This window comes from Chionomys nivalis, chromosome 6 (genome assembly GCF_950005125.1).
Source record: "Chionomys nivalis chromosome 6, mChiNiv1.1, whole genome shotgun sequence".
Lineage (NCBI taxonomy): Eukaryota > Metazoa > Chordata > Mammalia > Rodentia > Cricetidae > Chionomys > Chionomys nivalis.
In genome coordinates, this window is record NC_080091.1 from 20,290,405 (window position 1) to 20,315,794 (window position 25,390).

The following is a 25,390-nucleotide window of genomic DNA, read 5'->3' on the forward strand; positions in this document are numbered from 1 at the left end:
AAATTAAAGATGATATGTCCATTTCACTTCATTTGACAAAGACAAAACAATTTCAAAACCAGAGTAAATATTACTCACTTTACCCTTTTTATTAAGGCAGAAATACGTCATTCTCAATACCACACAACACAAAAAATGGTGCTTCAATACTCACAGACCCACCCAGTCACCCTGATGGTTAAATATGGCTCTAGTATGTATGAATATTAATATTTCCCTGGCAGAACATCTGAAATCTAATTAAATGATAAAGGGTGAGATTAAGTAGACAGATTTAGGAGCTAACAAAAATGCTCATCTAGTATATGGGTCCCTGGAATCAATCCCTGCTACTCCAAAGCTAACAAAAGACATTTTCTGTTGGATATAATCCAGTCCTTATATTATCTCAAATTTGCTAACGCAGTGAAGTTGAATTGGGGCTCCAAATTAAATTGATGCCACTGAGCCCTTGTTCTTGAATTACAGTAGGGTGTGGACATTTTACAAGCTTGAAGTAGACAGCACAAGCAGGGAGTGAATCTTCTACTAAATTCCTAAGGAAATACATTAGAATTCTGAAGTTCGAATACTGTCATAGCCAAGAATATTCCAAACATTCTACAAATGAATGACCTGTTGGGGGTCAGTAAAGAAAACAGGTTGGTACTGTATCTATCTAGGAGGCCTAATTCCAGGTAAGGATATATAAACTGGAACTGGACCGGCCACATGGAAGGGAAAAGCACAGCATCAGCAAATAGAGTCTAAGAATCCAACTCCAGTATGCAGTCCAATTTACACTAAAGCCATATAAACTGAAGTCTTTAAGATTATTGTTGACTCTTACCACCACATGTTCACATCAGATGTTAACTAAAGAACTGAGCTCAGGTTGGGTGTGGTGACACACGCCTTTAATCCCATACTTGGAAAGCAGAGGCGGGCAGATCTCTGAGTTTGAGGTCAGCCTAGTCTAGAAGTCAAGTTCCAGGACAGCCAGAACTGTTACAAGGAAACCTTGTCTCAGGGGAGGCTCAGTTCCCAGAGCCCATGTCAATCACAACCACCTGTAATTCCAGGTCCAGGCATTTCAAATGCCACTGGCCATTGTGGGCACCTTCATTCGCATGCACATACCCACTGGAAGACACAGACACACACTCCTACACACACACCTCTACGCAGAGTTAAAAATACAAATATTTTTACCTAGGGATAAAGGAAGTTTGAAATGTTAAGTGTTAACAATCATTTTTTAATTTTTCCTAGGAAGATGGTATTAGAAAGCTTACCTGAACAAGAATCATATTTAACTTCCCAATATACACCTTTTCTTTCTAGGAAAGGAGAAAAGGGGTCAGGTTAAACAAGTACCTAAAACATACAGCACAAACATAAGGAAAAGAGATAATTATAGGTCTAGTATAAATAAATATGTTTTTATGACTATTAAGAGTAGACTAACATTTAAGTGTTTATTTCTTGAACACATTCTTTGGGGACCATGGAGGTGGCTCAGCATGAAAAGCCAACTGCTAGACCAAGCCTGACAACCCAAGTTCCAATTCTCTGGGCCTATATGGTCTCCAGACCACAGGGTAGAAGGAGAAGGGGAGCATTGACTCCCTCCCTAGTATTCTCTGATCACCACACTCATGTTGTGCTACTCGGGCACTCTCGTGTGTGTCAAAAAAAAATGTGCACACAAAGAAAATAAAGTTTAAAAATTAAGAATTTTCTTACCTCTACACAAGCTGGGTCAGAAGATGTCTTGATAATGAGGCCAACAACATATTTTTTTATTCCTATTAAAAATATATAAAATGCATAAAAAATTAAACTTTTTAAAAAAAAATAGGCATGGTGATTTATGCCTATAAATAATCCCATCACTTCAGAGCCTGAGGCAAAGGAACTGTCACAATATCCCAAACTAGAAGGAGACATAATTTTTCCTGTTTTTTTTTTTGTTGTTTTTAAAGACGAGGTACCCTAGTAGAGATCTGGCTGTCCTGGAACTCAGATTTGCCTGACTCTGCCTCCTGATTGCAAGAATTAAAGGTGTTAGTTAGCCTCCACCACCTGGCCAGAATGTGACTCATTTTAAGAAAAGAAAACCGTATTTTTACACCAGGCTAACAAACATCAGGAGAGGGCAAAGTAATCAGTCAGTTTTAGGCTCCAAATCCTTCACAGGTGCTGGGAATTTCAAAGAGTGTCAATTAGGACTCTGAATGTAGTTAGTTCAGTTGTAGCATACTTGCCTTAACATACCATGCTTTCTATACTTTTGAACTTTTTAAGCTTTGAAAAATCAGAATCAAGCAAAGTGGTGGTGGTATACACCTTTAATCCCAACAGCATTCAGTGCCAGAGGCACGCAAATCTGAGTTTGAGGCCAACCTCGCCTACAAAGCAAGTTCCAAAACACCCAAAGACACACTGGAAAACCCTGTCTTGAAGGAGGGCGGGGGGAGGAATCAAAACCAAAAAGGGAAAAATCAGAAACCAGCAGTCCCAGGCTAACAATAAGCGATCATCCTCCTAAATCCCGTTTATTCTTTTACTGTAAGATTATACGCATGCGCCGGGCGGTGGTGGCGCACGCCTTTAATCCCAGCACTCGGGAGGCAGAGGCAGGCGGATCTCTGTGAGTTCGAGGCCAGCCTGGTCTACAAAGGGAGTTCCAGGACAGGCTCCAAAGCTACAGAGAAACCCTGTCTCAAAAAACCAAAGATTATACGCATGCACTACTATGCCCATCTAACACCATATCAATCTTATATAAACACTGAACTATACATACTTGAACTTTTGATCCTGCCCCCAAAGTCCTGGGAGTATACAGGAGTAAAAGCATGACTAAATTACACATTTTTGGTCTTTACATTGTTATTCATGCGTGTTCGTGATTGTCTATCTCCTCTGTGCAAATACCCAGTGAGATCAGAGGACCAGAGTTGCAGGTAATATGGATGCTGGGAACTGAACTTAGAACCTCTCTAAGTACAGCAAGTTTTGCAATTGCTAGGTCATCTCCAATCCAGGATTTTTCCTTTGCAACTGATATATATCTTGTGAATAAAATACGTATCATTTAAAACTATAGGTACATTTTCTCCACAAGATCATTTACTGTTTTTAGCACTTATTCTTTTTTTTAGGGAGGGGGTCTTAAAATAATCACTTTGACTTCTGCCTAGTAAGTGAATGACAGTGTTTCTTGCAGTCTAAACTGGTCTAAAACTCACCCTTCTGCTTCTACCTCCAAAGTTATCTTTGAGGGTTTTTAACTAGCCTTATAAACATTGTATACTGAGCTGGTTTTGGATTTGATGATCTTTCCGCACCGGTTTCCCAAGTTCTGGGATAAGACACTCTTGTTTCCTTTCACTCTCTGCCTCTAGTCTCTGAGGGACAGGGTTTTAAGTTCAGGCTAGTCTCTACTATTTCTAAGTGGTGGTGCCACTCATGCAGAGTACGAGGATTTCTGTGAGTTTGAGGCCAGCCTGGTCTACAGAACAAGTTCCAAAACATGCTCCAAAGCTACTGACAAACCCTGTCTCCAAAAAAAGAAAGGAAAGGAAAGGAAAAGGAAAGGAAAAAAAAAGAAAAAGAAATGACCTTGTGCTATGGGACTGACTGGATTGAAGCTGGGCATGGTAAAGCCCCCTAAATTTAGCCCTGTCTACCTTGGGAAGGGGGAGATGATGGTGGTGGGATTGGCTAATCACAAAAACTAAACTTTTAATTTAAAAATAAGATGTTCATGTTTTTCCCTTTTTGTCCTGAGACAGGGTCTCAGGTGTGCAGTCCTGGCTGTACTGAAGCAGCTGGAATAAGATGTGCTAGAAACCCAGTTAAAACTGTAATTTAAGCCGGGCGGTGGTGGCGCACGCCTTTAATCCCAGCACTCAGGAGGCAGAGGCAGGTGGATCTCTGTGAGTTCGAGACCAGCCTGGTCTACAAGAGCTAGTTCCAGGACAGGCTCCAAAACCACAGAGAAACCCTGTCTCGAAAAACTTAAAAAAAAAAATAAAAAATAAAAAAAACTGTAATTTAATAATAAAAAAACACTGAACACAAATAGATCTACTTTTATTGGGTCTTTTGTTTTTGTCTTAACCTTCACTTTCATGCATACAAAACCAACTAAACAAAAAGGTATTGGCCATTGATTGTTGCTGGGGGAGGAGTCATTGTCTTGAACTTCATGGGTTGAGCCCATGAGGCTCCAATGACAGCTGCACCCACCACCTTCACTGGCTAGCCCAAGATTAACTCAGTGAGTCACAAACAATGTGGAAAAGGGACTTTTAAGGAAGGAGATAGTTGCTGAGGGTAGAGTGGGGAGAGAGCATAAGAACTTCTTGGTCTCCTTGGGCTACTTTCTCAAAACAGCACTTAATATAAAGAAATGAATTGAGAGAACCCTATTAACCTGAAAAACAATTCAGTCATTACTAGCAAATCACTAACTTAATAATCATTAATACATAAGACCACAAAACATATATTTTTTTGGCCCTAGGCTAAATGATCATAGCAATGCAGAAAATGTATAACACATTTTCCATTTTTGTCCCATATTTTGTAATGCCTTTCTCACTATTAAGATGGCCTTTTAGAGGGTGGAGAGATGCAGTAGCAGTTAGAAGTGGACCCAAAGCTCTTTTCTGCCCTATGAGAGCATGTGTTTGCCTAAATGTATACATATGTCCAAAGTACCTTCAGAAGCCAGAAGAGGGCACTGGATCCCCTGGAACTGGAGTCTGAGTCACCCACCCACTGTCTATACATACTAGAAGAAACCAAACAAGTCCTTGGCAAATGCTCAAAATTGTCGAACCAGTGCTCCAGTCCTATATTATCTTTTCAAAAATCAATACAAGGTCTTACTTTGTAGCCCTGGCTGGCTTCTAGTTGAGATTTACCTGCTCTGCCTCCCCACTGCGGAGATTAAAGATATGAACCACCATACTTGGCTTGTTCATATTATACTCATTGTTCTGTAAGTTTCTGATAATTTTACCATTAATTTCATAAGTTCCTTACATATTAAAAATATACCCCTGCCCAAAAATAAAATTTATGCATATAAACTTTTAAAAAGTGCCAAACAGTAAACTTAATTACTATTTTAAAATACTAAGAAATATTTGTTTTAAAACTTAAACTTCAGCCAAGCATGATGATTCAGTCCTAACACCTGGCTACACACAGTGAGTTCTTGTTCATTTTCAATCCAATTTTAGGGCAAAGACTAGTTCAGTTGGTAGAGTGCTTGTCTACTATGTTTAAAGTCCTGAATTTGATCAGTATTCACAAAGCTATGGTAGCTCAAGCCTGTATTCCCAGTCCTCAGATGGAGGCAAGAGAACCAAAAATTCAACACCATCCTTACCTACAAAACAACCTGAACTACAGAGGACACCATCTAAATAAAAAGGATCAGGGCTAGAAAGATGACTCAAGGGTTAAGAACACCTACTACTTTTACAGAGGACCTGTGCTCAGTTCCCATCACTAACTTAGGAAGTTTCAGAATCACTAATACCTCCAGCATGAAAACATAAAAGCAACCTCAGAAATAGCAAGGTAAAAATTGATGCTTTCCACCATTAATCCAATCAAGCTGCTAAACATAAACAATATTTTTGGTACTTGTTGTCTCATGATCTTAAAACATTTAAATTCAAGCCATGCCCCAAAGTAGCTCAATTAATAAGTATGTATTAATTTGGTGTGCATGTGAAACTGAGGATGGCCCAGTGACTCCCACTTCCAAATACTCTACTCCAGTTCTTCATTCTCAACCTGGTATTTATTTATGTCCATTCATTCTTTCCTTCCCTTCTGTTTTGACAGGGTCTCTCTACAAAGCCCTGGCGTCCTTAGAACTCATTCTGTAGACCAGGTTGATCCTCAAATTTACCAAGTTTCACCTGCCTCTGCCTCCTGAGTGCCGGAACTAAGGGGATTTATCACCCTGCCCAACCGTGTGCATAATCTTCTATTTTCTAATCAAGGTTTGCTCAAAGTGATAGTTGCCTCTTTCCTTAAAACAGTCAACTCCTCTTTCCCTACACAAAAACCCTGCCATGCAATATTAATAAACTCAACTGTAAAAGAGTATCATGACCCAAAATTGAATTGTTTATTTTCCTACCTTCACACTGGTTCCTTGGAAGAATCTTCCACCTTGTTTTTATCACATTTTCCAGAATTTGTAGTCCATAATACTGAAAATTGGAGAACAGAATTATGTGAGTATCTCGTCATAGGACTAGGACCTTTCAGGGCTCACAAATGGACAGACACACATTTATAGCTAATACTTCAAAAACATTATGCTATCAAGTTTAATTACACATATTAAACAAGGATCTATTCACCCATAAGCTGAAATTTCATGCATTTTCCTCATTTTACTGTTTACTATTCTATGTAACGTCCTGCTGTTTATACATGCTCACACCAGGAAGAACCAAATAAAAAGCCCTTTAGCAGCCAAATGGGCTTATCTGTAGAAGGAAAAATAACAGCCAGAAATGAATTCTCAGCATAAGACTGCTCATAGGTTTGCGTACATTATTAACACAACCAGGCTCCTAAATTTAATAACTTGAACGCTGTCAAGCTTCCTATTCTCCTCTAGGAGCTACAAGCTTGCAGCCATACATGAAGTGTTGCCACAGATACTTTCTACACAAGTGTAAGCGTCTCTGGTGTGTTACTTAAGGAGCAGCAAGACAAACCCACAGGTTCATTTTCAATTCTAGCCCCACCCTTATGCAGTTTCTATTTCTACTAATTTAAAGATAAACTTTTGTGCACAGTCAAAATAAAATACAAATGCATGTTGCAATCTGTGTCTACCTTTCAGGTATCCCTTTATAAACATGGAAGCTGTAACTACATATGTGAAAAAGTTAAATAACAGAGACCACTTTGAGTCCATTTTATCCCTTCTGCTGATTATGGACAATAGTCAACATCTGAGAATTTATAATACTCTAGGATTTATTACCTAAATTATTATTGGTCATTATTATTATTGCCAATTAGTGTAAATAGGCAGGAGGAAGAAAAGGAACCAAAATGCATTTTGTTTCACCTCAAGAATTAGGGATTCTAAGAACTGGCTCTAATACCTGAAAGGTAAACTCATTCACACAGACATAGCCTCAGATTGCAAGTTTTGGCTGAGAATAAGAGTTCATCTTTAAAATTGTTAGTCATTTACACAATAATAGGAGCATTAGTATTTCAACCAAAGGGATCATATAAATGCTCATTTTAGTCAAAGCACAATATAGACTGTCCCAAACTACATTGTGTTCAAATGTTTTTGCTGTTTTCTCTCATTTTAATATTTTATACCTTACAAAAATAACTCCTCTGTAATCTCTACCCAAACTCTACATTTGCAGAACATTCCTTAAAGTCTTCTAAAATAAGAACAAGGCCAAAACAAATTCTGACATTAAGAACTTAAATGTCACTACAGTATTTCTCAATCAGCAGTAGTGAAGCTCACTATCCTGGTTATTAGTTGCAGAAAGCGGGTGCTCATATGCATACAAAAGACAAAAGTTTCTCTAAGTTAGCATAAAAACTATTTCCCTAAAGAACCCAAAGGAAAAAAAGAAAAAAAATCAAGGCAGAACACCATTGTGCTACAAAATGTCCTCTTGCTAATAATCAATTAAAAAGACTCACAAAGCACCAAGGAACTAAACATAGTCAGACTTAAAAAAAAAGTCTTTTAAGATATACTTGACCTAATTTTTACTTCTCAATTGAAAATGCCCCCTTCCATTACTATCACATTCATATTTTAAAACTCCCTAACAAAGAGGTCAAAGAAGGGAGCCCAATAAAAGCATCCCACACACATGGCCAAAGGAACACACACGGCGTGTCCATCCTACAGTCTAAGCTCTAACCCCTCCTCATCAAAAACAACTCTGTGTATGAAACTTGGAAAGAGAATTCTTATTCCTCTGGGAAAATAATGTTCTTCATAAATGTGAAGTGACAGCCAGTCTTTAAAACAACAAACTAACAAAAAATTAAACACCTACTTCTACTTTAAATCTCAGAACTTGAGTTATCCAATGCTGAGCTATGAAGATGAGGGACAGATAACAGCAAAGACTACATGAAAAAACAAACGCATGAAATGATCCCTATGGCAGAAATTTCTGAGCCCTTAGAAATACTTATTTTATGCATTGAGTCCCCCTTCCCCTCCCACCACCCATAAAACAAAAACAATTGATGAACAGAATTCAGTTAAAGGGAATCAAAAGGGTAGACCTTGTGGAGGCCTGCCGTCAAAGCCTAGCTGTGTAGTTGCACAGGAAGACACCCCTTTTCTTCCTATTACAAGCAATCAACATAATGGAACATTATGATTAATATCAGGTAGTGTTAACATCTTTAAAGAAAAAAAATGATTGCATAAAAGCCAAATGTCATAGTGCATAAATTTAGCACCAAATCATTTGTAGTTTATGTAAATTGAAGAATTCTTTACCTGTTGCTTTCTTTCTGTTCCTCTAATCATCTCATTTTTCACAAGACAAATTTGAGTTTTTAAAAATACTGTTGATAAATCAACTTAAACATTAGTAATGTCTGTCAGTATAAAAAGCAAAATTTACCAGGCAAGCAAACAGGCAAACACTGTTATGTTACTTAAGGTTAGCACTTTGAGGAAGTTCTGGGCTGTATTTTTGCCTTAAAATTTACCAAGATGTCAAAACTAATTAATATTTTTAAACTGTTAACTAACACATTCTGATTTCATAAACAGATGTGTACACGGCTATTTTCTGTTTTAACACAATGTATATCAAGTAGAAGCCTTTTGTGTATTAAACAGAATGCCATGGTATTTTATTACTTTAAGGCGTTTAAAGAGAAGCGTGAATCATCAAGCATTAAACAGTCAAAACACATTTTGATCAACCCTTCTGTTCAAACTCAAGAAAAAAAAAAAGCAAGGAAAAAAAAAGCCCTGAGTTATAACATTTTCAATTGCAAATAAGAACTGAGTGTTGTCTCATTGAAAACACTGGTACCATGGAGTTTTAAGGGTTTTAAGCTGTCCACACTTCCTGGGTGTTGATGGTGCCTAACCTGTATTATATTGATTACTTGCCCAAAATAATTTGTCAAGTCTCATCTCTGAATAACTTTTAAAACTTATGCTACTAAGACCTATATGCATGCTCTAAAAAACTCCCACCCCCAAAAGGAAAAAAAAAACACCTTGCATACTAGTCCCAATTACAAAAACTTCATCCATAATTCTTAGGACTATTTGCAAGAATTAATTCTAAGGTCTAGAATAATTTTGAAATTAGTTAGCAATATAAAATGATTTGGTAACAAATGCTAATACTAAAAATGAGATACCTTCCTCAAAGTTTACAACTGGAAGAAAAGAATAACGGATTTTTAAAACCACCACTTGCTTACTTTCGTGTTCATGTTCTGCGAAAACTCCAATATTGTGTCGACTCGTGTCCAAGCATCAGGATGTTCCTTTAAATGTGTCAGTACTTCTTGAGCCATTCTTTGCTAAAACATTATACAAAAAGAATTAAGCTACTGTGCTCTTTAGAATTCATTAACATGTAAAGTACAGAGAAAGGCACAAACCTAACAGCACAGTGAACCTCTACATTCTGGAAACAGTTGAGAGATGAACTATTCCAGAAGTAGAAGCTCATCATTCTTTGGGGTACAGGGTGTAATCCCAAGTACTTAGGAGGGTAGGATAAGGTAAGATTCCCTAGTTCTCTATTACCACTCCGTTAGTGAGCTCATGCCCTTGGAGGGCACTCATTAAGTGAAGGCATTACTACCAGGCCTGATGGCACGTATTTCATCCCCAGAACTCATATGGTACAGAGGATCAGCTCCTACAGGCTGTCTTCTGACCTTCAAATTCATACAGACACAAAAGATAGACACGTTTTTCTTTTTTTAAAAAGTCACAGGGCATGTCTCCAAGTTTAACTCTAAGAATACTGGGATACATGGCTTCTGAGTTCAGAGACAGCCAAAGCTACAGAGACCTTATGAGGAAAGGGGGAGAGGAGGGATTTTTAGAAAGGTGAGGGAGAGAGAGGGAAGGATTTAATTTATTTGAAATACATCAGCCTTTTTCACAAATCTGGTTTATTAAACTGAAATTGCATTCAATCAAGGAGGGGTTTGGTAAGAACTATGTGGCAAAACACAAGTTTAAAATAAAACAAGGCCCCAGATTCACTGTCTAATATCACAAAAGGAAAGCAGGAGTGGCAGAGGATCTGTGAGTTCTGAGTCCATCCTGGGCTACCAGAGTTTCATTATGTATTCAGTGTTCTGTCTGCATGTATGCCTGTAGGCCAGAAGAGGGCACCAGATCTCATTACAGGTGGTTGTGAGCCACCATGCAGTTGCTGGGAATTGAACTCAGTACCTCTGGAAGAGCAGTCAGTGCTCTTAACCTCTGAGCCATTTCTCAAGCCCCCCAGAGTTTCAAATAAACAGAATATGTAATGTCTTCTGCAATTTGTCTTTTGCGTTTAATGTGGTTCTAAAGATCTATCCATGTAAACATTACTATGTCTAGTTTCTTTGGTTTAACCATAACCTATTTTCATAATACATTTCACCAAAGTTTGTAGTCTACTGACAACTTAACTTAATCTTTTCACATTTTTTGACTTTGTTATTTTGTAGCTAAAATGGATCCTTCCTCCATTTCTACAAATCTATATGCATGAGAAACAGGCATGGTTTTATTAACCTGTATTCAAGCATTCAAAAGGCAAATAAAGTAAAAATAAATCTACAACAAAAAAGGCGGTGGTGGCGCACGCCTTTAATCCCAGCACTTGGGAGGCAGAGGCAGGCGGATCTCTGTGAGTTCGAGACAAGCCTGGTCTACAAGAGCTAGTTCCAGGACAGGCTCCAAAACCACAGAGAAACCCTGTCTCGAAAAACCAAAAGGCTAAAGCAGAAAGACTGCCAGCCTGGACCACACAGGGACAGACTTTGCTTCAAGAAAGAGGAAAAAGAAAGGGAGAGGGTTTATTTTGAAATAAACAAACATAACCATATTTATTATGATCTTACTAATCAATATATACTTTTAGAACCAAGCAAAATGCACACAGCAGTAATCCTAGAAATTGGGGAGTACACATAGTAATCAGGAATCCAAGCTACATACATGAAATCATTTTGCCGTGTACTAAGTGCAGGTAGTGTAAAGACCAGAAGAGTGCTTTGGATCCCTGGGCTAGTTGGGAGCCACCATGTATGTGCTGGAAACTGAACCTGGATCCTCTGGAAAAACAACTAGTGCTCTTAGCCTCGTCTATAGAGTGAGTTTCAGGACAGCCAGAGCTGTTAACTCAGTCTTGAAAAACAAAACAAAAACAACCAAAACCACCTTTTAGCATCTGGAGAGATGGCTTAGAGGTTACAGGTTCAGTTGCCACCATCCATATTAGGCAGCTCACAACTGCCTCTAACTCTAGGTACATCTTCTAGCCCGAGGGCATGTGCACACACACCATCCTTTCAGAAATATACTCAACAGACATTGTGGTTCTAAAACTCACCCAAAAGCAACTGTGGAATTAGGAAGAACTGAATTTCCTATATCCTACCATGAAGATCTTGGGTTAGAAGTTAGGCAAAATTGAAGGAGTTTTTTATTTGTTGGTAAGGTATTTGAGTGCCACAAGCATACTGTGTGCCTGACGGCAGAAGAGAGCAGCAAATCCTCTCTACCTGCTATAGATGACTGTGAGCTTCCAAACAGGTGCTGGGAACTGAACCTGGGTAGTCTAGAAAAACAAACACCTCCACCCCCCTTTTTTGTCTTTCAAGGCAGGGTTTCTCTGTAGCTTTGGAGCCTGTCCCGGAACTTGCTATGTAGATCAGGCTGGTCTCGAACTCACAGAGATGCGCCTGCTTCTGCCTCCTTGAGTGCTGGGATTAAAGGCGTGCGCCACCACCGCCCGGCCCTTGTTTTGTTTTTCAAGTCAGGGCCTAGCTGCGTAGCCTATGCTGGCACTGTTCCTGTGGATCCTCTTTCCTCATCTCCAGAGTACTGAATTACAGGTAGGTATGCCATGGTGCCCAGCCACTTGTGTACATTTCCCATTTAGTTTGCCAAGGGACTTACTAAGAAGGGATACATCTGCCTGTCCTAAGAAAAATTATAAAAAACAAATGAAGCTACAACAATCCTCTTGCTTCTGCCTAAGATTATAGATGACCTCTACCTCACCCAGAGTTGGGTAGTATCTATCTTAATGTTCTCCCAAAGAATAACTGAGTGTGAACTCGTAACAAAGCAGTACATACCGTGAACCTTTACCTAGTAACACTTACTTGGTCCTACTACTGTCAGCTCTTCAGGGTGGCCTGAACTCAAGGTCCACTTGCCTCAGTTTCCTTCCTGAGTCACACCAGCTTCAGGTGAGAGTCAGGTCATTTGATGTGCAGAGCACTTTCCACATTATAACCTTTGGTTCCAGTCCCCACAGATAACATGTGCTCTGCTTCCAAGTTAATAGCACTATTTGTACCATAGTTATCTTCTTTTTTTTAATATTTATTTATTTATTATGTATACAATATTCTGTCTGTGTGTCTGCAGCCAGAAGAGGGCATCAGATCTCATTTCAGATGGTTGTGAGCCACCATGTGGTTGCTGGGAATTGAACTCAGGACCTTTGGAAGAGCAGGCAGTGCTCTTAACCTCTGAGCCATCTCTCCAGTCCCCATAGTTATCTTCTTTATTTTGCCCTATTTCCCATTCTTCTTCCTTTTTTTTTTTTTTTTGGTTTTTCAAGACAGGGTTTCTTTGTGGCTTTGGAGTCTGTCCTGGAACTAGCTCTTGTAGACCAGGCTGGTCTCGAACTCACAGAGATCCACCTGCCTCTGCCTCCTGAGTGCTGGGATTAAAGGCGTGCGCCACCACCGCCCGGCCCATTCTTCTTTTAATAGATTTCTATTACCCTAAAATCTCAAAAGGGTTTAAACAAAACAGTAACAAAAAGAGGGAAGGTAAAAGCCAATTTCTAGTAAAAGCAAAAGCATTTTTACTCCTTAGCAATAGAAGAGTTCAAAATAACCAACAGAACACAACATTGGAAAACACACCCACTCTTCACTCTTTTCCTTTGGGCTAACTGGCTAAAAACAGAAAAATACCTAATATTTTAGTACTTTAAAAATTATGTGTATATAGGGAGTTGCAATTAGTGCAGTAACCAGTGAATACCAGAAAGGGGACAAGGGATCCTCTAGGGATCTGCCGAAAGTGGGCGCTCTGAACCACTTAGTCTCTGGAGAGTAGCACATGTTCTTGGCTGCTAGGCCAACACTTCAGTCTCCAACCATTACAGTTTAAGAATCTTACCAAAATTCCCATACAGGCAAAAGTTCTGTCTATAAATTATTTCATGCTACAAAAAAAAATTATAGGTTCTGACTATTTATTTTGAAAAATATATTTTGTGTTGCTGGGCACAATGGAATCTACCTTAAATGCCAGCACACATAAGCAGAGGCACATTGATTCGAGTTTATGGTCTACAAAGCAAGTTGCAGGCCAGCCAGAGCTATATAAACTGTCAGAAAAAAAGAGAGAAAGAGAGAGAAACAGACATGTAACTTTCTAGGCCTGTCCCTAGTGACCTACTTCTGTCCTCTGAGGGAGTACAAGGGCATGGTTACATGGGACACCTCCCAAGGATAGCTAATTGCATTGTGCATAGCACTGACAAGGGCCTGAATGGTGCATTAGTACCAGCAGCCTATCAAAGGTCAGTCATTTAAACAATTCTTATTACAAGCTAGGATCCATATCCCAAAGTGCATAAATTTTATTTTACATTACTTAACCACCTATTACAAGAATGAAGAAAGCAAATGATCAAATCAAACCATGCTTAAATCCTTTTCCTGAGAATACATGCCAAAATGCATCTTTCCTTTTCCATTTCTACAACACTGGAGTTTGAACCAAAAGTCTCATGTCATTGAATTAATATTTTCAGATTTTTCTAAACTATGAGACAGATCTCACTAAGTTACACAGGCATCCTCAGCGTTCAGAGCTGAGATTATAGAGGTCTATACACCACTAAGTGACTTAAATAATACCTTTCTTTTTAACCAGAATGTCTGAAACAGGTCCTTTATAGACTTTATCACTAACCTTCCAAAATCTCGTAATATAGGCAACATTTTGTACATGGAGTTTTAAGGATACAACTAGGGAATCTATGAAGAAATTAATCAACAAAGCAGAGCATGATAACGACATTTGCGTGCAATCTCACTACTGTAGGTGGAGGTGATCATGAATTCAAGAGCAACTTAAAGCAATCTTCCAAGTTTGTCTCCTAAAAACAATAAAATGTTGGAGATAATGCTCAGTTGGTGGAATGCTTATTGCAGAAGCCCTGGGTTCAATCCCAGCACTACATAAACCTGGCATGGCGTCACGTCACTGTAACCCTAGCATTCTGGAGGTAGAAGCAGAAGAACCAGAAGTTTGAGGTACCCAGAGCTACATTTGTAGTCTATTCTCACATTATCCTATGGTATAAGATCCCATTATTAGGAAGGAAGGAAGGAAGGAAGGAAGGAAGGAAGGAAGGAAGGAAGGAAGGAAGGAAGGAAGGAAGGAAGGAAGGAAGGAAGGAAGGAAGAGTTAAGTCATGTGATAGATTACATTTTCTATACCTGACTTGTCAGCTTATTACTGGAAATAGTCCTTTCCTTAGAAAAAGCTAGCCTATTGCTCTCATAAAACAAAAAAAGCTTATGCTGGGACTAGTGGTGATTCAAGCCTTTAATTCCAGAGAGGCAGAAACAGATGGATGAGTTCAAGGGCAGTCTGGGTGAGTTTCAGGATAGTCAGAGCTCTTAAAAAAGATAAACTCTGTCTAAAAAACAAAACCAAAAAACGATGAGCATTTCTGTTGTGGTTAAGTTATCATGTGATTCAGGCTAGCCTTCAACTCTGATGCTCCTGCTTCTACCTTTTCTTTTTCAAAACAGGGTTTCTCTGTTGCCCCGGCCATCCTGGAACTCACTCGGTGGACCAGGTTAGCTTTGAACTCAGAGATCTGCCCAACTCTGTCTCCAGTTTAGAATTAAAGGTGTGTGTCACCACAGTCCAGCTGCTTCTACTTTTCTGAATCTTTTAAATCTCAGTACTTAGAAGGATTAGGCCAGTCTGGGCTACAGAAGTTCAAGCCAGCAAAACACCCACAGCAAAAACCTCGTCTCAAAACATAAGGGGCAGGGGCATAGCACTGCAGAGATGGTTCAGCAGTTAAAAGCACTGTTGCTACTCCTAGCACCTACCAACACGGTAGCTAACAATCCTTTGTAACTTGTCTTAGGGACACACATGGTTCATATATGTACATAGGCATGTACAAAAGCATCCATACATGTAAAATAAATAAATCTCTCTTTAAAAAAAAAGCCCAATGGCAAATTTTCATCTGTTTATATGTTTTTAAGTCCTAAAATTTTTTAGATTTTTAAGTTTTATTTTATGTGTATGAGTGTTTTGCCTACATGTATAAATAAATACCACTCTCATGCTTTGTGCCCTCAGAGGTCAGAAGGAGGCATCAGATCCCCTAGAACTAGAGTTCAAGGTTGTTAATGAATTACCATGTAGGTCCTCTTCAAGAGCAACACGCTCTTTCTCATAACTGCTGAGCCAACTCTCCAGCCCTCCCTTAAGCTCTCTATATAAAGTTTATAAACTGTATGATAGTACCCAAGGTCAGAAAAAAATATCTTAACAAGCCAGACTTGCCGAATACCTTGGGAGTTCCAGGACACCTAGGGCTACACAGTGAGACCCTGTCTCAACCACCCCCCCCACTCTCCACCCTCATAAAAAAAAAAAAAAAAAAAAAAAAAAAAAAAACACACACAAAACACAATTAACTTCCAGTAGAAATTATCCAAGAAATCAAATGTTTGGAAACAATATTTGCTGTTAGATGTTGTCATGTTACAAGACTTTGGGGTCAAAAGCATGTTTGAGATAGTTTCCAAACCTGGCACACACAAGACAACGGTCTTTAATTCCTAATCCTTCTGTCTCCCTAGTGCCAAGATTTAAACACACACACACACCCAAAAACAAAAAACAAACAACAACAACAACAAAAAACCACTCAACAACAAAAATAAAAAAACTATGTTCCACCATGGCCAACTTTTATTATAAAAGGATTTTTTTTTTTTTTGCTAATTTCAGAACATTTAAATCAGAAGACAATTAACTTTCCAAAGTGGGTTCTCTCCTTTTACCAGGCAGGCCCCAGGGACTAATTCAAGGTTGTTTATACATCGGCAAGCCAATTGCATAGAACTTTACTCAAAATTCTTCTGTTCAAACCCAAGATCCTATTGCCTCTGCCTCACAAGTGATAGGACCACAGAACAAACACCTATATTATAAATAAGTCTTAAATCATCAAAATATAGCTTACTGTGAGATAATTAACTTCACTAATAGAACTTCTTTTACAACAACACAAAATTAAACGAACTAAAATTCATATTGCATGGAACTCACTATGTAGACTGAGGCCATCTCAAACTCAAGAGATCTTCCTGCCTCTGTCTCTCTGAGTGCAGGAATTAAAGGAGCTGGCTCTTAATCGAATTTCAGATAAGCATCTGAAACACCTGCAATTTCAACGTTTAAAAAACTGGTAGTAGATATCAGCCAGATGGCCTAGTGGCTAAATCTGTCCAATCTGAATCTCACCACCAGAATCCATAGGACAGAACCAAGTAGTTCTCCGATTTCCACATAAGCAACTGCACAAACACTTAAACATTAAAACCTCTATTAAAAAATAGGACAGCCGGGCGGTGGTGGCGCACGCCTTTAATCCCAGCACTGGGGAGGCAGAGGCAGGTGGATCTCTTTGAGTTCGAGACCAGCCTGGTCTTCAACAGCTAGCTCCAGGACAGGTTCCAAAACCACAGAGAAACCCTGTCTCGAAAAACCAAAAATAAATAAATTAAAAAAAAAAAAAAATAGGACATTAAGCCAGGCAGTGGTGGCACACATCTTTAGTCCTAGCACTCGGGAGGCAGAGGCAGGTGGATCTGAGTTCCAGGACAGCCAGGGCTACACAGAAAGTATGTCTTGAAAAACAAAACAAAAACCATTCTATTTTATTTATGATTAAATTGCTTGGAGGTAAAAACTCACAAGTGGCTGGAGAGATGTTTCAACAGTTCTAGAATTCAGTTTCTACCATCTATAATCGAGCTCACAACTGCCTTTAACTCCAGTTCCAGGATACCTGGTTTTTAAGGGCACCCCTACACCCACTTAAACACAATAAATAATACCAGCACTCCAAAGACAGAGGCAGGTAGATCTCTTAAAGTTCAAGGCCAGACCTGTCTCAGAAAACCTAGGGAAAAAACAACAAAAGCTGGGATGGGTGGCAAAAACCTTTAACCCTTTAGTCCTCACGCCTACATATAAGCAGATCTCTGTTGAGCTGGGGCCAGCCTGCTCTACAGTTAAGACTGTCTCAAAAGAAAAAATAAAATATAGGAAAAAAAGACAAGTCTATTCCTAAGTCTCCTTCTTGACCACGTCTAATAATACTTTTTCCAGACTGATTCTCATTAGTAAATAACTCCAAATTTATAACTTATAGAATACATTTTATAAAAAGGAGAAAAACCCAACTACTTTGTTACATTTTAGTAACTTCATAAAGTTTTAATCATCTACATTACCTGGGCTCCTTCTCCATGGTATAAACAATTCACCACATTGTCTAAGAGGTTGATATCCAGTTTTTGGCTGAAATCAAGCAGCTGACGAGCTGCATGGTCTGCTAACATTGTCATAATTGCTGGCATAGATTACTGGAAGAAAAAAAAAGTGAAGTTACTTAAGTTTGGACATCAGCTAACACACGTTCTATCCGAGTAATTTTACTTCAGCACTATTCACACAAACACTTAGAATAAAGATATTTTTACCTAATTATTATGAAATTAGTAAAACAAAACTATTAACAAGCTATTCTATAACTGCATTAATAAGCCCATTCAACTTTCCTAGTTAATTTCCCACTTACATTTATAAAATTATACCAATCTAATTTTCAGGTGAACCCATCATAATTCCAGAATCCTTTTTGGGGGTAAGGGTGTGAGTATGGAGGGCAGAGAGGGATTCACCATCTAAGACACCAGTCTCCCAAGGGCTGGGACTATAGGAGTCTGTGACCACGACCAGGTTACCTATGGGTTTCTGCTTGTCTGACTTTTCCAGTTTTTGTTTTGTGGTCTCTAGGCCTGGTTCACCTGAAACTCCACATGGCCGCGCGCGCGAGCAAGAAAGAGAAGGCTGCCCTAGAACTCACAGAAGTCTGCCTGCCATTGTCTCCCAGAGTGCTGGGAACTAAAGGTTCCCACCACCTCCCGACCTTGAACTTCTACTACCACCCCCTCTCCAGTTCCTGTTTTCAGAGTGCTAGGGAAGGCATGCTAGGCAAGCACTCTACCACCTTTATGCCCAGCCCTCTTAAAAGTTATTTCAAATTTTAAACGTGATTTTAAGGATTAAAAAAATCCTGTGATTCTGTTGAATAATTTAGTATAAGCATCTCAAACAGCATAGTGTTAAAATATTTATTTTGTATTGTACATAGTAGTGCTAAGAATCAGCCTAACATATATTAGAAACCAATACCCTTAACCCCTACAGAATTTATTTTCTACATTCAAACCACTCAAATACATTACTACTTTCCATCCACATCAAGAGCATAGTATATATCATATGCATATAATTCCAGCACTAGAAGATTGAGACAAAGTCTCTAATTTGAAACAAACCTGGGCTACATCTACTGACAAGTGCCAGGCAGTGGTGGCGCACGCCTTTAGTCCCAGGCTGGAGGCAGAGGCAGGAGGTTCTATGAGTTCAAGGTCAGCCTGGTCTACAAAGCAAGTGCCAAAGCTACACAGAGAAATTCTGTGTCAAAAACCAAAAATCAAAATCTTCGAACATATGTATCAATAGAAAAAAACACACTGTGAAAACCAAGCATAATTTTTACCACGGATTCTCCAAAATTAGCCTGGACTAGAGTAAGACCCTGTCTCAAAAAACAAACAAAAAATAAAAAATTAGACTGGCTGTGGGGAAAGGGAACACCCTGCACTGCTGGTGGGAGCGCAAGCCGGTACAGCCCCTTGGATGTCAGTGTGGCCATTCCTCAGAACATCAGGAAACAACTTTCGTCAGACCCAGTAATACCACTTTCGGGTATATATCCAAAGGATGCTCAATCGTACCACAAGGACACATGCTCAACTATGTTCATAGCAGCTTTGTCATAGCCAGAACCTGGAAACAACCCTAGATCGAAGAAGAATGGATAAGGAAAATGTGGTACATTTACACAATGGAGTACTACACAGCAGAAAAAAATGACAGCTTGAACTTTTCAGGAAAATGGATGGAGCTAGAAAACATTATTTTGAGTGAGGTAACCCAGACCCAGAAAGACAATTATCACATATACTAACTCATAGGTGGTTTTTAAACATAAAGCAAAGAAAGCCAGCCTACAAATCACAATCCCAGAGAATTTAGACAACAATGCGGGCACTAAGAGAGATTTACATAGATCTAATCTACATGGGAAGTAAAAAGTAGAAAAAGACAAGATCTCCTGAGTAAATTGGGAGCATGGGGACCTTGGGGGAGGATTGAAGAGGAAGGGGAGAGGCAGGGAGGGGAGCAGAGAAAAAATGTAGAGCTCAATAAATATCAATAATAAAATAAAAATGAATAAAAAAATAAAAAATAAAGGGTTGGTGGTGGTAAAGCTAAGGTGCTCCCCTGATTATAAGGAATTCTGACTATCCCACCAAAATGTATAGCACTACTGATTTAACAGTCAAACTTAGTGGCACTGGCTTTGCAGACCTAGCCGGGGGAGAGGAGCATTGTGGTTCATACCTCTAATCTCCCAGCATTAGCAAGTTTAGGTCAGAGAACCATATCTCCTACATGGGAGGTCAACCTGAGCAACACAGTAAATTCCTTGTCTAAAACAAATAAACAAAAAAGTAAAACCTAAGCCTGTACTTTGGTGAAATGAAAGCTAGGGGGTCAGAGGCAGGTGAAGCTCTGTGAAGCCTGGTCTACACAGACAATTCCAGGACAACCAAAACCACGTAATGAACACTGCCCCAAAACAAAAATAAGTAAGGCAACAGAAAAAGTATTCTAATTCTGGATAACAGGGGCTGGCAAGATGGCTCAGTGGCTAATGTACTTGCAGCCAAATAACCAGAGTTTAATCCAAGAGATCCCCCTTCCACAATAAAGACCTGACCCCCACAAACTGACCTTTTGAGTGCACACAAGCAAATAAAATATACTGCCAACTCTTGTTTCTGTGGTGCTGAGGGGCTGAACCTTGTAAATGTTAGGCCCAGCATACCACAATGAGCTATTTCTCCCCACCCCTTGTTTTTATCTTCAGATAGAGATTTCCCCAGCTGCTAGCTGACACTGAACTCACGGTAGCACAAGAAACCCTGAACTTGCCATCCTCTGTCGCAGACCCAAATCAGCCTGGGATTACAGGCCTGGCTTGTATCAGTGCCTCAGCAGTAGAATCCTCTTAGAAGTAGAGAGCTGCCTATGAACATCACTTATGAGGCAATTCTCCTGCCTCAACTTCCAGACACTATGACTACAGTTGTGAACCACCACACCTAGCTTCTAGCTCAAAGTTAAATTCTGCAGGGGCTGAAGAGATGGGTCAGTGTTTTAAGAGCACTTCTTGTTTTTTTGAAGGGAACTGGGTTCAAATCCCAACCCCATATGGCAGCTAACAACTGTCGGTAGCTCTAAGATCTAACAATTCCCACAGACTTACCTACAGGCAAAACACCAATGCACATAAAATGAAAGTAAAACAAAACGACTGCACAGCATTTAGAGAGGATACCTTAAGTATCCATGACACCTTTTAGCAGTGTTTGGAAACCTACCAGGACCAGGAAATGAATAGCATATTTGATTACAGGTTTTGAACAACGAGGTAAGAAAAGATGTTTTTAAGATCTTATTTTTTAGTTCTGTATGTGTTTGTGTGGGCATGTACACCTGAGTGCAGCTGTCTGCAGAGGCCAAAGTGATGTCAGATTTCACCTGAGCTACAGTGACAGTTATTATGGGCCACCCAGAATGGGTGCTGAGTCCTCTGCTGAGCTACTCAGTCCAAACCCTCAACCCCTTTTTGAAAACAGTGGTTTGAAACCTATACAAGCAGGGCTTGGTGGTTTAGCCCTATATCCCAGTTCCTAGGAGGTGAAAGTGGAGATGTAAATTCAGGACATCTTGGACTGCAGAAATCCTGAATGAAGAACAAGGCCAGGTGTGGTCACCCACAGCTTTCATCCCAGCCAAGGCTACAGAGTAAGACCTGTCTCAAAACACATATAAGATCAGTAGTTTCTACATTTTATTTCTTTGCATTATTTAATTGCACATTTATCCGTGGTGCTGAAGGTTTTATTGAGATATAAATTAGTTGCAATAAGTCAAAGATTAGGCTTGGCTCAGTTAGTAGTGTTCTACTATGCATGAAGCTCTGGGTTTGGAACCAGGGGTGGTTACGACCTGTATCTGCAACCCCACTACTCTTGAGAATCAGAAGATCCAGCCCATCCTCACCTGCAGAGTTTGAGGCCAGCCTCAACTATGAAACCCTGTCTCAAGGAATTAATAATCAGACTAACAGAAGTCCAGAGGATGAACCCAGCATACTACTTCAACAGATAAAGGCAAGAGGAGGGTAACAGGTTCAAGAACTGCCTATGTCCCTATTCAAACCTTCAGGCTGGAGATGACTCAGTGGTTAAGAGCACTGGTTGCTCTTTGAGAGTCCAAACATTCTGTCACATTGATAAAGACACACTTAAAAATACATTAATGTAGAGCCGGGCAGTGGTGGCGCACGCCTTTAATCCCAGCACTCGGGAGGCAGAGGCAGGTGGATCTCAGTGAGTTCGAGACCAGCCTGGTCTACAGAGCTAGTTCCAGGACAGGCTCCAAAGCCACAGAGAAACCCTGTCTCGAAAAACCAAAAAAAAAAAAAAAAAAAAAAAAAACAAAAAAAAAAAAACCATTAATGTAAACTAAAGAAACACGATGCCATCAACCAAGCACTTCTAAGGTAAAAGGCAGGCCAGCAGCTTCATCTACATGAGGCTCAAAAAAAAAAAAAAAAAAAAAAAAAAAAAAAAAAAAAAAAAAACAAACAACCCTGTGAGAACTGAATGGACAAACCCACCTGTAACCTCAGAGGAGGTGAAAGCACCAAGGCCAGACTGGGGTACACAGCGAGACAGTACCTCAATAAGATCTAAATACTAATATACAAGAGAGATAAATTCCATAAACAAAGAACTATGCTTCCGCTACCTTCAAGGGCCATAACAAAGTAAAACAGAATTTTCGATTTTATGGTTAAAAGTTGCAATTAACTTTTTCTCGACACTACCACAATTTACATGAAATAATTAATAATTATTAGTCAAAGTGCCCCTCAAGTTTCATTTTCAAGTTGGTCATCTTTGAGAGTTCCGATGCTAGACTCGTGTGGGGAGGGATACAATCTAAGGATACTTAAATACAGATGCTGGCCATCCTCAGAACTACCAGTCATCTTCCAAATGACCAACCTATTCTCTTCAACTACAGGTAATCCAGAAATGGCTGCTTTGTGGTCAATGCCAAGTACATTTAGTAGCCCAAATCAAACAGCTTCCAAAACATTCTTTCCAAGCCGGGCGGTGGTGGCGCACGCCTTTAATCTCAGCACTTGGGAGGCAGAGGCAGGTGGATCTCTGTAAGTTCGAGACCAGCCTGGCCTACAAGAGCTAGTTCCAGGACAGGCTCCAAAACCAGAGAAACCCTGTCTCGAAAAAAAAAAAAAAAATCTTTCCACTACCAGGCGAAGACCATGCACTAAGTAAACAGCCTTGGAGGGAGAGCGTTCACCAGAAACACCGTTTTTTGCTGGTGTTCCCCAATCCTAAATTCCACTCGCAGTCACTGCGTACAATGGGGAACCATCCACCAAAGCTTTGACTCTAACAAGTGATTGCTGATATACCCTTCAATGTCACCTCAAGCAAGCAGCGACACACTACCTACCAGATGCCACCCAAGAATCTGAAAATCTTGGAGGTAACTTCACATTAGGTCAGAAACAAGACGCTACAAAAGACTGTTACTTCGGCGTGTGGGCAACCGCCTGCTTCATTCAGTAAGAAACACGCCTCACTAGGAAGGCCCGCCCTCCCTTGGCTTCCCACCCGAACGACTCTCAGCACTTCTAACTATAGCTCACAGGAGCACGCACTCACCCCGCCCATACTCGGAGGAGGCATTCAGACCCGGCGCCTTAAGTTCACCGCCCCATTCTCTATGCAGCATGTCCTCTGAGTGATCCGAGGTCCCGCCTCGGCGAGTATTTAGTGCATCTTCTACTACCACCACTTCCTCTTCTCCACCCCAAACTCAAGGGACTAGAAGGAGTATCTGGGAGGGCATCATTCACAGTCGATGGCCAGCAGTAAATTATTCCACCACTAAGATACACAAGCCCCGAACGGAAAAGTAAAAAACCTCCAACGCGGAACCCCACTTACTGACCCCAGAAATTTTTTTTTAACTCATCTTTCCTACTTCTTGTTCCACTACAAAACAACAACAAAAAACCACCCACGAGGCTTTCGAGTTTCTCCACCAGAAGAAGGGACTCGGTAGCCCCTCCCTCCCCCATCCCAAGCTCTCCACCGAGGGGCCACGTGATGCAGGCGGACGTTTCAATGCTGCTGCACTAAATATTTCTGGAAACTTCCACTCCTAATAATTTACAGAGACGTTCCTGAAATCACCCCAACTCTAGCCAGCCCTTTGGACTGGGGAAGCCCTTCCACCCACACGCAGGGGCTCTACCTCACTACCACGCTCTTCGCCTTCCTCCACCGCCACCCGCACACGCCAATGACCCAGCAAGCGCTCCCCTCCCGCGGCCGCCTCCCCGCCTCCGTCGACAGAAGCGCTTCCATTCAATCGCAGGCTCCGCCGAGGGCCCCGCGCCCGCGCGCCCGCCCGCCCGCCCGCCCGCCTCGCCTCACGACGGCCGCGCCGCCGCCCGACCCTCGGCCCCGAGCACACGGCCGACTTACCCAGAAATTCAGCCAACTGCTTCTTCCTTCCTTGTCCGGGCTTGGGGCGAGGGAAGGTGGGGAGGAGGGAGAGGGGAGGAAATCAAGGTGGGTTTCACAATTTTCCCACCTTTAAAAAAATAAGAAATTAAAAAACGAAGAGAAGGGCAAAAAAAAAAAGCTCAATATTTACTATTCCAGGGACAACTCCACCCAACACACACTCACGCACACACACGCGCGCACGCACACACACACACACGCGCCCCACCAAAAAGGGGAATTAATCCGAGGAATAAATGCTCCCGCCCGGCTGGGGAGGGAAGAAAGGGGGAGGGGAGCGGGCCAGTCCGGGAGACAGAGCCCAGGACCCTCCAGCCACAGGCGGCGGCGGCGGGAGCAGCAGCGCGAGTCCGTACGGCCGGGGCCGCTCTGCCGCCAGTTGCAGTCCGGCTCCCCCTACCACACAGGGCTCCCTCGCTCACGCCGCTCCGGCGCCGGGCCCCCCCACCCGGGCTCGCCTAAACTTTCCCCCTTTCGCGTGCTCCTCGGCGGCTGGTGGCTCCCCCCTCCCCCTCGGGATGGTTGCACGACTGCTGCAGCAAAGGCTGGAACAGGCACGGCCGCCGGGGCTGTAGCTACTGTTGCTCTTGCTGATGCTGAAGCTCCCGCTGCTCCTGCCGCGGCCGCTGCAGCCGCTTCTCCCCCTCCTCCTAGTGCCTCAAACTCGGAACCGGTTGAAACCGGTTCAGACTGGGAGATTCCATCTCGGTTGAGTTTTCAGCCCATGGCGCCGCGGAGCGTTTGGAACCTGGGCCTCCGCCCCCAGGCCGCGCGCCCATTGGTCGGACCCGGCCACAGCCGCGCCACCAGCCTACCTCCTATTGGTCAGAGCGCCCGTCAATTCCGCCTCAAGGCTCCACACGAGCCTGCCGCTTCGGCCCCCGCCTCTTTCCAGCAGTGATTTGCCCGCAGAGTGGGGGAGGGGAGGCGGGGCGGGACGCAGAGGAGTGAGTCGGAGGGGTGGGGGGAGGAGGAAGAGAAGGTGGGACGTAGAACAGAGCCCAGCACAGAAGCGAGCGGAGAAGCCGCAAGGAGGATTGGCTGG

General features: G+C 41.3%; 1 protein-coding gene across 1 annotated transcript in view; it reads right to left on the reverse strand.

Moving 5' to 3' along the window:
- Positions 1-25,084, reverse strand: part of Xpo1 (exportin 1) — a 41,669-nt gene extending 16,585 nt beyond the window's left edge. The window contains exons 1-6 of the mRNA XM_057771920.1: positions 24,304-25,084; positions 17,809-17,940; positions 9,472-9,573; positions 6,152-6,224; positions 1,726-1,787; positions 1,275-1,319 (exon numbers count right to left, since the gene is read on the reverse strand). Of these exons, the coding sequence (XP_057627903.1) occupies positions 1,275-1,319; positions 1,726-1,787; positions 6,152-6,224; positions 9,472-9,573; positions 17,809-17,934 (408 nt within the window). The 5' untranslated portion in view covers positions 17,935-17,940; positions 24,304-25,084. The remainder of the gene's footprint in view (positions 1-1,274; positions 1,320-1,725; positions 1,788-6,151; positions 6,225-9,471; positions 9,574-17,808; positions 17,941-24,303) is intronic.
- Between the last annotated feature and the right edge of the window lie 306 nt (positions 25,085-25,390).